This window comes from Elgaria multicarinata, chromosome 2, assembly GCF_023053635.1.
Source record: "Elgaria multicarinata webbii isolate HBS135686 ecotype San Diego chromosome 2, rElgMul1.1.pri, whole genome shotgun sequence".
Lineage (NCBI taxonomy): Eukaryota > Metazoa > Chordata > Lepidosauria > Squamata > Anguidae > Elgaria > Elgaria multicarinata.
The window spans coordinates 180669548-180683572 of record NC_086172.1 but is presented as its reverse complement, the minus strand read 5'-3'; the positions used below and the strand labels follow the sequence as shown (position 1 = coordinate 180683572).

General features: G+C 44.9%; 1 protein-coding gene across 1 annotated transcript; it reads left to right on the top strand.

Annotated features, from left to right (window-relative positions):
* The first annotated feature begins 2727 nt into the window (after positions 1–2727).
* Positions 2728–14025, top strand: LRR1 (leucine rich repeat protein 1). Its single transcript, XM_063118277.1, has 4 exons — positions 2728–2904; positions 6585–6683; positions 9088–9815; positions 12745–14025. Exons 1-4 carry the CDS (start codon positions 2728–2730, stop codon positions 12995–12997), a joined length of 1257 nt encoding a protein of 418 aa, XP_062974347.1. The 3' UTR covers positions 12998–14025.

Genomic DNA, 14025 nt, shown 5'->3' with positions numbered 1-14025 from the left:
CTCAATGTGGAGTTTTGTGCCTCTCGTGTGAAAGGCCCACGGACATGGCTTGTTGAAGGATGCAAATCCATTTCCCCAGAGGTCTGCAATGTGTGGCCCGTGGGCACCAATGAGCCCCCAGACATCTTTCTTACTGCTCACCAAGGTGTCCTTCCCCTCCCACCTTTTCTTAATAATTATTAACACATTTTCTTACTGGTAGTTGGGAACACTTATTTATTGCACTTATATACCGCCCCCATAGCCAAGGGCTCTCTGGGCAGTTTACAGAAATTCTAAAATTAAGATAAACGAGTATACAAAATTTAAAATTCTAAAACACAGAACATACACACATAAAGCATTAAAAAACGTTAAAAAAAACTAAACATGTGGGTGATTAAGATGTGCTGCCATATGCCTGGGCAAAGAGGAAAGTCTTAACCTGGCGCCAGAAAGATAGCAGCATTTGCGGCAGGCAAGCCTTGTCAAGGAGATCGTTCCATAGTCTGGGGGCCACCACTGAAAAGACCCTGTCTCTCGTTACCACACTCCGAGCCTCTCTCGGAGTAGGCACCCGGAGGAGGACCTTAGATGTTGAACGTAGTGACCGGGTGTATTCACGTCGGGAAAGGCATTCCGTCAGGTATTGTGGTCCCAAGCCGTGTAAGGCTTTATAGGTCAAAACCAGCACCTTGAATTGGGCTCAGAAACATACAGGCAGCCAATGCAAGCGGACCAGAACAGGTGTTATATGGTCAAATCTTCTGGTTCCCGAAATCAATCTGGCCGCTGCATTTTGCACGAGCTGCAGCTTCCGAACCGTCTTCAAAGGCAGCCCCACGTAGAGGGCATTGCAGTAATCTAACTTGGAGGTTACCAGAGCATGGACAACTGAAGCCAGGTTATCCCTGTCCAGATAGGGGCGTAGCTGGGCCACCAACCGGAGTTTGTAGAAGGCACTCCTCTGTGCCACTGAGGTCACCTGAGCCTCAAGTGACAATGATGGATCTAGAAGTGTTCCCAGCTGTACTGGAGTCACATAACTAAAGTATTGCCAGCTCTGGCACCTTTTCTCTCCCAGGCTTATATACAGGCCCTGTTCAGACAACACTCTAAACCACAATGGTTAAGAGTTTGGGACTAAACATTATGGCTTAGGCATGTCATGTGAACCATGATTTAGCGTGTTGTGTGAACCATTCCTAACCATGGTGGCTACATAACCACAGTTTAAACTTGCTCACTAACCACTTGCTGCAAAAGGGTTAGCGGCCTAACCATGGCTCAGCGTGTTGTCGGAACAGGCCCACAGTTCATTCCAATAGCTTTTGGTTGGAGACTATGAAAAAATATCTCTCTTATACATTAAATTGCCCTGACACCGCAGATGAGCAAATGAGTAATATATTATATTTGAGATGCCAAAAAATAACCCTGCACGAATTAATTAAGCTTCATAGTACAATGTTACACACACATACGGACAGCTGGGAAGTGGGTGCTGTACTAGCCTCCATGGGTAGGGGGCGGTAGGCTAAGTTCCCAGGCAAGCTGGAGGACAACCAGACGGTTCACGTTACTAGATGAAAGGCAGGGATAGAAACCGGCATTCCTTATTTGTACTTCTGGTCAAAAACAACTGGTTTTCCACTTTGGCTTCCATTGTACAATAGACCTTCAAGAGTTAGAGGAGTGGTTCTTAACCTTTTTTGAGTCACGGACCCCTTTGAAAATCTGGTGAAAGCTATGGGCCCCCTCCCTAGGAAAATGCGCATAAGCACATTAACACAACTTTGCATGCAATGAATATGCTTTATTTTACTGAAAATTTACTGAAAATTGGTTGCCTCATACAGCACATACACGAAGTATGAATAACTTTATTTGACTTTCACGGACCCCCTGAAGCTAGGATGACCAAGGCTCCTGTATCTTTAACAGTTGCATAGAAAAGGGAATTTCAGCAGGTGTCATTTGTATATATGGGGAACCTGGTGAAGTTCCCTCTTCATCACCACAGTGAAAGCTGCAGGAGCTATACTAGAGTGGCCAGATTTAAAAGAGGGCAGGGCTCCTGCAGGTTTAACTGTTGTGATGAAGAGGGAATTTCACCAGGTTCCTCATATATACAAAGGACACCTGCTGATATTCCCTTTTCTATGCAACTGTTAAAGATACAGGAGCCCCGTCCTCCTTTTCATAGGGTCTCCCTACTGAAGCCCATCCATGGACCCCAGTTTAAGAACCCCTGAGTTAGAGCGACGCCCCTTTAGAGAACTGTGGCTTGCAGAGGGATTCGGTTTACACCGCAACTTTAGCATGGGGCGGCTCTACACTTTTCGTACCTCTACGAAACTGGAGATGGCTATTTAGATGGAGGGTCCTGCGTCAGCTGTGGCGGCTATCCCAGCCGCCTGCCGCTTTTTTCTTCCCCTCCCTCGAGGAAGGAACTTGAGGCACCTGAGCCGCGGAGGAATGGACCCACGCGAATGGCCCAGTCTTAAGAAAAGAGGAACGGCTCTAGGTTAGGAGGGCGCAGGGGGAGCGATAGGGAGCTGACTTCCAGGCTCTACGATAGACAGCCCCGCCGGACTGCCGCGCAGGCGTGGAAGCGGCAGGCGCGGGAAGGCCCCCCCTGCCGGCCTCGGCGTGATGCGCGCGCAGGAGGCGGGAAGGCGCGCTCAAGATGGTTTGAGGGCTGAGGCTGTGCTGTGAGGGGGCTGCCCGGGCTGGGCCTCAGGCGACATGCGGCTGCCGTGCGAGGTGTCGGTGGTGAGCCGCCTGCTGCCCTCCGCCGGGCTGCGGGGCCCGGGGCGCGCCGTCAGGGCTCTCCTCGCCCTGGGGAAGCCGCCCGGAGCAGGCGGAGGCGAGGTCTGGCTCCTGGTCAGCACCGCCCGGCACCGCCCGGGGGCCAAGTACCAGGTGAGGGCGGGGGCTGCAGGGCCTGGTCGCGGGTGGCGCCGCCGCCGCCGGCTCCTTCCCCGCCGAGGGAGGCTGCCTGAAGGGCCCTGGGCCGCCCCCGGCCCTCATGAGGCAGAGCCGGGGCTGCCCTGCCTGGGAGCCATGGGGGGGCGGGGGGGGGGGCTCCAGGCTGGGCCCTCGTTCATGGTAATTATTTATTTAATTAATTAATTAATTAATTACATTTATATACCGCCCCACAGCCGAAGCTCTCTGGGCGGTTTGCAACAATTAAAAAATAGTAAACATTAAAAATATACAAAAATTTTAAAAAAAAAACATAAAAACAGTATAAAAATGATATTTATGATATTTATAGGCCCTCTCCCCGTTCAAAAGTTCAGAGTGGCGTACGAGATAAAATGGGATGAAAACGGGATTGAAAACACCTTAAAATAGGTTTTTAAAAGAAGCCAAATGTACAGGGGTCAGTAAGGAAAGGCTTCCTGGAATAAGGAATACAAAGCTTGTTTTATTTACAATATTTATATTATTATTATTATTTATTTATTTATTTATATAGCACCATCAATGTACATGGTGCTGTACAGAGTAAAACAGTAAATAGCAAGACCCTGCCGCATAGGCTTACAATCTAATAAAATCATAGTAAAACAATAAGGAGGGGAAGAGAATGCAAACAGGCACAGGGTAGGGTAAGCAGGCACAGGGTAGGGAAAAACTAACAGTAGAAAGTAACAGTAGAAGTCTGCACAACATATATAATTTGTATTATATAAATACAAATTTTATTCATGGCTACCCTAAAGGATGAAAACACCTTAAAATAGGTTTTTAAAAGAAGCCAAATGTAAAGGGGTCATGAAGGAAAGGCTTCCTGGAATAAGGAATACAAAGCTTGTTTTATTTACAATATACCGCTCCCCATTCAAAATTTTTGGAGCGGTCTACAGGGTAAAATAAAAACAGGATGAAAACACCTTAAAATGGGTTTTTTAAAAGAAGCCAAATGTACTGTGGACTGGTCATTAAGGAAAGGCTTCCTGGAATAATAATAATAATAATAATAATAATTTATATAGCACCATCCGTGTACATGGTGCTGTACAGAGTAAAACAATAAAATAGCAAAACCCTGCCGCATAGGCATACAGTCTAATAGAATCATAATAAAATAGCAAGAAGGGGAAGAGAATGCACCAAACAGGCACAGGGTAGAGTAAAACTAGCAGTATAAAAGTAAGATCGTAATAATGACGTTTTCAGAAGGCGCTGGAAGGAATACAAAGCTTATTTTATTTACAATATTTATATACCTCTCCCCATTCAAAAATTTTGGAGCGGTGTGCAAGATAAAATAAAAACAGGATGAAAGCACCTTAAAATAGATTTTTAAAAGAAGCCAAATGCAAACTGCACTGTGAACTGGTCATTAAGGAAAGGCTTCATGGAACAAGATGTTTTCAGAAGGCGCCGGAAGGAATACAAAGTTGGCGCCTGCCTGACCTCCAGAGGCAGAGAGTTCCATAGGAGGGGGGCCACCACGCTAAAGGCTCTTCCCCTGGTGGATTCCAATTGAATGGTAGGTTTATGTGGAACCACCAAGAGCAGGCCCTCGGATGACCTCAGTGACCGGGCAGGTCGGTAGGGCAGAAGGCGCTCTCTCAGGTATCCTGGTCCCAAGTTTTTTCATTTATTTATTACATTTATATACCGCCCCATAGCTGAAGTTGTTTAAGGCTTTGTACACAAGTACAAGAACCTTAAACCTGGCCCGGTAGCAAATAGGCAGCCAATGCAATTCCCTCAGCAGAGGAGTTGCATGCTGAAGAGAGGCAGCTCCTGACAACAGCCGAGCTGCAGCATTTTGCACTAGTTCCTGCTTCCGGAGCAGCTTCAAGGGCAGCCCCACATAGAGCACGTTGCAGTAATCCAATCTTGAGTTTACCAATGCCTGTACCACCATGGCCAAGCTATCATTGGAGTAGACCTGTTGACAGCAATGGGACTTGACCAGCTGGAGCCCTGTTGGGCCTCTCAAGTGTGACTAAGTCTGGATCCAGCCCTTCATCTCCCCATGGGTGGTCTTTTCTGTAATGTTTTAGAAGGGTTTTGCTTCTGGTGCTTGTGGCTGTGAAATAGAGAGAGAGAGAGAGAGACCTAAGCCATGTTCGGCTCTGAGCAATCTTGAGGCCTTGAGCCAGGGGAAGTGAGTTGTCCCAATGAAAAAAGTTAATTGTGGCAAACTGAAATCCCACTGTTTTCATTAGGACTTTGTCAGATCACTTAGCTGTGGTCAGATTCACGTCCTGTTGTTGTACAGCAATTTAATTGGTATTTCAGGAACCAGCGAGACAGCTTAAATAAATATGGAATCTGTTCTTTGAGGTTAGAATGATCTGATCCTAAAGAGACAGTCAAGAAATGAAAGCGTCCATACGTTCTGTTTCCAAACTTATTTATTTATTTAAAATCTTTTTGGGGGGGCTGCCATTCAGGGCAGGAGCCCTCCCCAACAGTCTCACAAAATAAAATAAAAACCCAGGGCAGTAGTTAAGACAGCAACAGGAGCAAACTCTCTAAAAACAACAACAAACTCCAGCATAAACCAAACCAAACCTACAACACACAATCCTTTGTGTGGGAGGGGGAAAACACACCCAGGATGTGAATAGTGACTGGAGAGTAATGTTGATGCAAAGCATTGTGGTTTGGCACTAGTGTAGCCTCCCAGGTGAGTCCTAGCCTAACGCATCCGGAGGACACCAGGTTGTGGAAACCTGCTTCTCCCACCATCTCCAGCTAGCTCTGAAGGCTACACTAGTGTTTCATTATTGCCTTGTTTACAGTAGTCCACAAATTCCACCCCATGCTATTCGCCAAGGCTTAGAAAGGAGCCTGAGTACTCCTGTTGAGGCTAGCTGAAAAAATTGTGGGTGCCTGTGTTGTTTTTAATAGAATAAGGGGAGTAAAATGAGGAGTACTTCTTTCAAAGCCTGGGACAAGCTGGGATATTGCACTGAGGGAGGAAGCTAAGCTACAAGGCGAGACATGGAGGGGCGAGTTGCCATTTGCTCTAGGGGAGTGGGAAACTGGACAATCGACACCTAACAATGGCTTTGCCGGATCAGGCTGGTGGTCTGCCTTGCTCAGTGTTTATCTCTGAAGCTAACCTAGTTCATTTATAAAATGAACAAACTGCAAATTCCCCCCCCCGCCCTTCTTTTTAGGCATCAATAATAATAATAAATACATTTATTTGTTACCCACCTCTCCCTCTGGATCGAGGCAGGGTACAACACAAATGTAAACACCATAAAATACATATAACTAATTTAAACATTTAAAACTAATACATTATTAAAAGCAGCACATTATTAAAAAGGCATCTTAAAATTCAACTGGGTAGGCCTGGCTTTCTTAAATTTCGGAAGAGTGTTAAGTTGACGAATCTCTCCCAGCAGGCCATTCCACAAACTGGGAGCAGCAGAAGAAAAGGTCCTCTGGGTAATAGTTGTCAGCCTTGTTTTTATTGGCTGGAGTAAATTCTTCCCAGAGAACCTGAGTGTGCGGGACGGATTGTACGGGAGAAGGTGATCGTGCAGATTATGGTGGTCTTAACAAGCTCCTTATTTTTCTACTTCATGGCTCTATTGTTTTTTTTCCCCCTTTAAAAATAGCTGAGAGAGAACATAGAACAGCTTTTCACCAAGTTTGTGGAGCAAGGGAAAGCCACTTTACGACTGAAGGAGCCAGCAGTAGACGTCTGTCTCAGCAAGGTATGGGTCACTGCTGACGTCACAACTGATCTTCTAACAGCACATTGCTTGGGGAATTAAGGAAAGGCAAAGATCAATGTTTTTGCATGTGGACTGTCTGAACCACAGAGCGAGAGATGCCCAATTCTGTTCTGTGGGGTGGATTCACTGGAAAAGAAGCTCATTGGTTTTATTCTCTGGCATTTCAAATCAAGAAATAACTTTATTTATTGCATTTTTATACCGCCCAATAGCCGAAGCTCTCTGGGTGGTTCACAAAGAACTCTATGGGCCTCCTGGCCAGTGAAAGAAATAAAGAAAATAATGATTTTATTTTTAAAAAAATGTGTTTCACATATTCAGTAAATAATTCACTTTACCCAGTGAACAGTTTGGAGGTTGTATTCTACAAATACCTTTCAGTGATACTGATACTGATACTGGTTACTGTTCTTTGCGATGTTCTGGTTTTGCATAATTTTAGAAATGAAGTTTAAATAGCTGTAAAAGTTTAAAATAGCTGTAAAAGTTTATATTATACGGCTGTTCACACATCATGTTAAACCATGGTGGCTTATAAGCTAAGCACACTAGGTTATTTTGCAAATAGCTTACTGTGTCCCTTTTCTGGGCTCCACACTTCAAGAAGGACACAGACAAGCTGGAGCGTTTTCAGAGGAGGGCAACCAGGATGATCAGGGGTCTGGAAACAAAGCCCTGTGAAGAGAGACTGAAAGAACTGGGCGTGTTTAGCCTGGAGAAGAGAAGATTGAGGGGAGACATGATAGCACTCTTCAAATACTTGAAAGGTTGTCACACAGAGGAGGGCCAGGATCTCTTCTCGATCCTCCCAGAGTGCAGGACATGTAATAACGGGCTCAAGTTGAAGCCAGATTCCAGCTGGACATCAGGAAAAACTTCCTGACTGTTAGAGCGGTACAACAATGGAATCAGTGACCTAGGGAGGTTGTGGGCTCTCCCACACTAGAGGCCTTCAAGAGGCAGCTTGAGAACCATTTGTCAGGGATGTTTAGGGTGGATTCCTGCATTGAGCAGGGGGTTGGACTCGATGGCCTTAGAGGCCCCTTCCAACTCTACTATTCTATGATTCATATAATCGGACGAATAAACTATGCAGTGTAGTTTATTTCCCTCCACCCTCTCTGTAGTCCTGCCCAGCCATGCAGGTAATCCCAGATTCCTTTGTGGATTTTCAAGCCTTTACCTGTTTGCAACAACAAGTGTGGTGTGGGGGAGGGCCATAATGCCTTGGAAGCTTGCAGAAATGGAATGAAATTCAATATACGCTCCCCTTATGGGGAGCCACAACATGCATTACTTGATCAATGTGAGACTTTACATATTTGTGGAAAAGTGAGGATTTTGTTCCACACATGGAGCAAACCTTTTGTTTCCCTTCCCACTCCTCCTCCATCCTCCTCCTCTGCTGCTGAGTTGAGATGGGGTGGCCTGACTGGAATGGAGGGATACTTACACTGCACCAAAAAAGGGGTCTCCAACTTTGTAGGAATGGGACGGAATTTAATATACAAGTTCTCCTTATGAGCAGCCACCACATGCACAACTGGAAGTGGCAGGAAAACAAGATTGCTCAGATATTGCTTGAGAGGACCAGAGCGGTGGTAGCATTTTTGGCCTCGCTAGCTGAGCAGTCCTGTGAGCGATCTCCATAATCCACGAAATAACGTACTGCAGTCCATGGGTTCCCAGGGTGGGTTATTTGGGATAAAAAAAAACATTGTGTGTTGGAAAAGAGCTCACAATTAACACTCTTAAGCCAGCCTTCCTCAAGCTGGGGCGCTCCAGATGTGTTGGACTGCATCTCCCAGAATGCCCCAGCCACCTGGCTGGGGCATTCTGGGAGTTGTAGTCCAACACATCTGGAGCGCCCCAGCTTGAGGAAGGCTGCTCTAAGCCATCATGGGTTAAATGAACTATCATGGTTTATTTAACCTCTCGTGGGTTTAAAGGCTTTTTAATTTTAAGCTTTGTAATTCCGAACAATGAGTGAATTCTGATTATAATCTACTATTCAGGAAGGTTGTACATTTTATGTTCGCCTTGTTGAGTCACAGTTGGTTTCTGCCACAAAATGTATTTCCTAGCAGCACCTGTTGAATCTTTCTGTGGAGTCTGTTCTCCTCTATTATTACTGGCCCTGTTTAATATTGAGGTTATCTTAACCCAGACTAACCCTGCGCTACTGTAATAGTATTGTTCACTGACTGTAACGGAGACAATGCGACACGAAGCTGCGTTGTGCTTTCCCCTTCTGCTTTCCAAAGGCTGCTACCTCCTGATCCTCTTGCGCGTGCTTGTGTCATGATTTAGAAAGTGCTAGCGTGTTGGCAGAAAATGTGAAGCGGGAAATGCTGATTATCTTTGTGAACCATTTTTGCTGCAGGCAAATGTCAGTCAGCTGAAAACTTTCCTCTCTGCCGTGAAGCTGGCTCACCGAGGTACCAATGAGGAGAACTTGCCGCTGTCCGCCTTGGTCACACCGAAAGCTTCTGAAGTTGAGAAACCGAAAACTAAGATGATCATAACATCAAGGAAGGATTATCCTTTAACCCAGAACTTCCCCTACTCTCTGGAGCATCTCCAAGCCTCCTACTGCAAATTAGCCCGCCTTGATATGCGCGTGCTTTGCTTGAAAAGCCTCCGGAAACTGGACTTGAGCCACAATCGTATTAAAAAGCTGCCAGCGACTATTGGGGACCTTGTGAACCTTCAAGAGCTCAATCTACAGGACAACCACTTGGAGTCATTTTGTGTGGCACTGTGTAACTCCACCCTCCGAAAGTCACTCCAGTCTCTCGATCTCAGCCAGAATAAAATCCAAGCGCTTCCAGCACAGTTTTGCCACCTGCGGGAACTCATTCACTTGAAGATAGATGACAACAGCCTAATTAGGCTACCCTTCAAGATCGGTCAACTGAGTCAGCTCCGCTTCTTGTCTGTGGCTCGTAATAAGCTCCCGTATTTGCCCAGTGAATTTGCAAAACTGTCCCTTGAAAACCTAGATTTATTTGGCAACCCTTTTGAGCGGCCTGAGCCACTTGTTCCTGACATACAGTTAAAAATACCGTTGACTTTATTAGAATATTCTGCAAGAGCGACAGTCAATTACAGGTAAACGTAAGTGTGGTTTAAAACCCCAGGAGTGGTGGTGCATCCCTTTATCCCCATGACTAAACCATTTTAAACTGCTAAGATTATTGATCATTGTGAGGGACAGTGTGCAGAAGCTTCAGTCCTTAGCATCTCCCCTGTCTGAAAGCCTGAGGAGGTGCCTGCCACTTGCGTACTGGGCTAGATAGGACAAATGCCTGACTTGCTGCATAGAATCAGAATAGCAGAGTTGGAAGGGGCCTACAAGGCCATCCAGTCCAGCCCCCTGCTCAATGCAGGAATCCACCCTAAAGCATCCCTGACAGATGGTTGTCCAGCTGCCTCTTGAAGGCCTCTAGTGTGGGAGAGCCCACAACCTCCCTAGGTCACTGGTTCCATTGTTGTACTGCTCTAACAGTCAGGAAGTTTTTCCTGATGTCCAGCTGGAATCTGGCTTCCTGTAACTTGAGCCCGTTATTCCGTGTCCTGCACTCTGGGAGGATTGAGAAGAGATCCTGGCCCTCCTCTGTGGGACAGCCTTTTAAGTATTTGAGGAGTGCTCTCATGTCTCCCCTCCATCTTCTCTTCTCCAGGCTAAACATGCCCAGTTCTTTCAGTCTCTCTTCATAGGGCTTTGTTTCCAGACCCCTGATCAAGGCCACTTCCTATGTTTTTTTGTCTACATTTACAAACCAGAAGAGTTTTCACTTGTCGCTGACTAGGCCTTTAGTCATTTCAATAATAAAAGTCTGGAAATCACAAGCAAATGAGCCAAGCCATAACCAGAATCACAGCAATTCTTAGCTAATTGAAGCTGGTGGGGGGAAATTCTGCTCAGTCCCAAAGATGACCAGTTCCCTAGGGAGGTTGTGGGCTCTCCCACCCTAGAGGCCTTCAAGAGGCAGCTGGACAACCCTCTGTCAGGGATGCTTTAGGGTGGATTCCTGCATTGAGCTGGGGGTTGGACTTGATGGCCTTGTAGGCCCCTTCCAACTCTGCTATTCTATGATTCTATGATATGTTGTTCAGTTAGCTCTTTGTACCCCTCATGCCAAAGGCTCAGGGAAAGTGACTATAGATCCAGATCATGTCTCATTTGTGTGAGAAATGTTAGGTCATGTGTGACTTGCCCAGGACTCATCCAGTGGGCTTTGTGTCCAAGCTGAGTTTTGTCTGTCTCTCCAGCAGCAAGTATCTATTCGCTGCAAGTTCTTTGTATGGCTACCAGCCAAGTTCACTTATTTCAATGAAGCTTGTGTAAGATTTCCAGTAGATCATAAGAATGTAAGAAGAGCCATAGTGAATCAGACTAAGGCCTGTCTGGTCCAGCGTTCTGTTCACCCAGTGGCCAACCAGCTGCCTGTGGGATTGTGCCTTCAGTTATTGCCATCTATAGCAGAAGTTAAAATGTTTACAGCATGGTAGCTGCTGCCTGGAATGAACTCTGTGGGGTATGAGCATGGCTGGTGAAACTTAGGACAGAATATGGCTCCCAAAAAAGCTTATGACAGGATCCAAAGAATTATGCCAGTAGATCTTCACGTTCTTGGTCCGGAGGCTTTGGGCTTGCTTCTTTAAAAAGCAGCTATTGCCCAAGCACGGTTTATCCCCACTTTACAGAAAAGGGTGGTGTTGATGCACAAGGCAACAGGTTTGCAAGATGCCACTTCTAACTTCATGGCTGTGCCAGACCTCTAGAAATGTTGGTAATTCACCCAGCGGTCTCTGATGTAAACGTGTCCGCGTACTGCATGATTACCATAGTTCATAGTTCTATGCCTATCCAAACACAGATCAGTATCTCAAAAATTATTAATCTCAAGCCAAAGTACTTCCTTTAGGAGGGGTGTTCAGTAGAGGGGGTGGAGTTTGGGGGCCGGAGGATGATGCAAAGGCTTTTCTCAAGTTTGCAAACTTGCAGACCATTTTGTAGTTTTGTCATAATATGAGCGATGACTGAATTCTTTGTTACTCATTCTTCCCCCTTTTCCCACTGCAGTCCTCCTTGTTTGACTTCATTTTCCTTAGCCGATTCTGTGGCTCTGTAGGCAGTGAATTACTGGTAACATGGATGTTACTGTTTTACATCTTTAGAAGAGCTATATTTAAATCTTTACCAGGTGAAGAGAGTCTTAGTCTAGCCATAGGAAGGTCTTAGATGCTCTTTAGCTCAATCTGGCTCAAAAGTGGGTTTTGGAGGGCAGCAATGCTAGTTGTGCATATATAAAATACTTATAGCGCTCCTTTCCCATAAAACGTTCAAGGTTATATGTTTAAATAGTACACCTAGGGGTGACAATATTACACCAGCTTTAAAATCACACTGGCTGCCAATTAGTTTCCGGGCGAAGTATAAACTGTTGGTTATCACCTTTAAAGCCCTACATGGCTTGGGTCCAGGCTACTGCGGGATCGCCTTCTCCCATACAATCCGCCCCGCACACTCAGGTCCTCAGGGAAGGGTCTACTCCAGTCAGCGAAAACTAGGCTGACAACCGTTACCTAGTGTGGAACGGCCTACCGGAAGAGATCTGCCAGTTTTAATAGTCTTTCTGAATTTAAAAAAGCTATAAAGACGGATCTCTTCTGGCAGGCCTATCCAGTTGAATTTTAAGATGTCTGGCTGTTAATTTAATAATGTATTACTTTTATATGTTTTAATCAGTTTTATGTATTTTATAATATTTTTGTTTTCTATATTGTTCCCCGCCTCGATCCAGAGGGAGAGGCGGGTAAGAAATAAATATATTATTGTTATTATTTATTATTATTTCAGGAACTGAATTTGCTCAGTAAGAACAGATTAATTTGTTTTTAGAATTGTATATTTATTCTAATTTATATGTATGATTTTATCTGTACGCTGCCTTGGGATCCTTGTGATATAGGGTGGGATATAAATGTTTTAATAAAGAAAGAATTCACTCACAAGCTTTGTTCTCTGTCATAGGCTCCCGTATGGCAGCCACGTCCTCCCTTTTCACCTCTGTGTTGATCTGGACATGGCGAAGACCTGTCAGTGTGGGCAGGCTTGCTTGAGCTCCTTCATTCAGACAACAGTGACTATGAATCTGCACAGTGTGGCTCACACCGTTGTCCTTGTGGATAATATGGGAGGCACGGAGGCCCCCATCCTCCGCTACTTCTGCTCTCTGACGTGCTACGGCCAATTTCTGGATAGATACCTGCAAAGCGTCCGGTGACCTTAAACAAACACCATGCGCAGTTGGGAGACGCTTCAGTCAGCAGCAGGACAAACACTTGCTGAGCGCTGTTCTGTGCAGTATTGAAATGCAAGGATGCAGTGTTAGAGGGACACAACAGTCAGTCAACAAATCTGGAAACTATTTCTTTCCTTTTTTTATCAGTCAGAAAGAGGAAGGAATGCAAAGCTTGACTTTTCAGTAGAACACACCTTAGTTTGTTAAAGGCTGCATGTCTGTTTGAGCTGTCTTGCTTGAATAGATCAGAGAAGCTGTTTGCCTGTCTGAACTATGGAAGGCTTTAGGTTTTGTTTGTGATGCCAAACGTGTGTTCTTTCATCCTCACTGCTGATTAATGCTATGAGCGGGGACAGCTGAAAGTTGTTTCCCCTAAGCAAGAACTTGTTTTTCTCATTCCATATAGGGAAAGTTCCTCCTAAAAATAATCATTTAGTGGTGCTTTACTGGGATAAAGCAGCTAATGTTCAAAATATGTTTAAAAGTTTGCCTGCGGTGGAACAAGAAGATAGAGACTTCTTTGAATATGCAGAATATGTTCTGAAAATCTCTGGGTTATTTCAGTCCTGTTGAACAATTTTCTGAACAGGGTGCTAACTCTGAACACACAGCAGTATTATGAGTATTTTACAAATTGGTATAAATGTGTGGTTTTTATACCTTTGGTCACACAAAAAATTGTCATACAACCAGCCATGTTTCCATGCAGAACTTGAGAACAATTACTGTAAAGGCTACTTCATAGGTTAAAGTTTGTATCAGAAACTGATTTCCTTAGTTTGGAATACGTTTGCATAATGTTTTTGAATGACACATGCAGAAAGAGTAGTTTTAGCGGACAAGGTATGGATGTGAAAAGATCAGGACTCTGCTAATATAGATTTTGCCAGGAAAGCTCTGATGAAATTGGTTTCCAAATATGTCATGTATTATTTGAGGTAGCTTCTGTATTATTAACTGCTGAAACCCTCCTTATAGAAAAATACATTCATAACGATGCTCAAATAGCT

Bases quoted from the DNA above. Each gene is read 5' to 3' on its own strand.
- LRR1 (XM_063118277.1), top strand. From the start codon at position 2,728: ATGCGGCTGCCGTGCGAGGTGTCGGTGGTGAGCCGCCTGCTGCCCTCC. The intron at 2,905-6,584 runs GTGAGGGCGGGG...CTTTAAAAATAG, and splicing joins GCCCGGGGGCCAAGTACCAG to CTGAGAGAGAACATAGAACA. The intron at 6,684-9,087 runs GTATGGGTCACT...TTTTTGCTGCAG, and splicing joins TAGACGTCTGTCTCAGCAAG to GCAAATGTCAGTCAGCTGAA.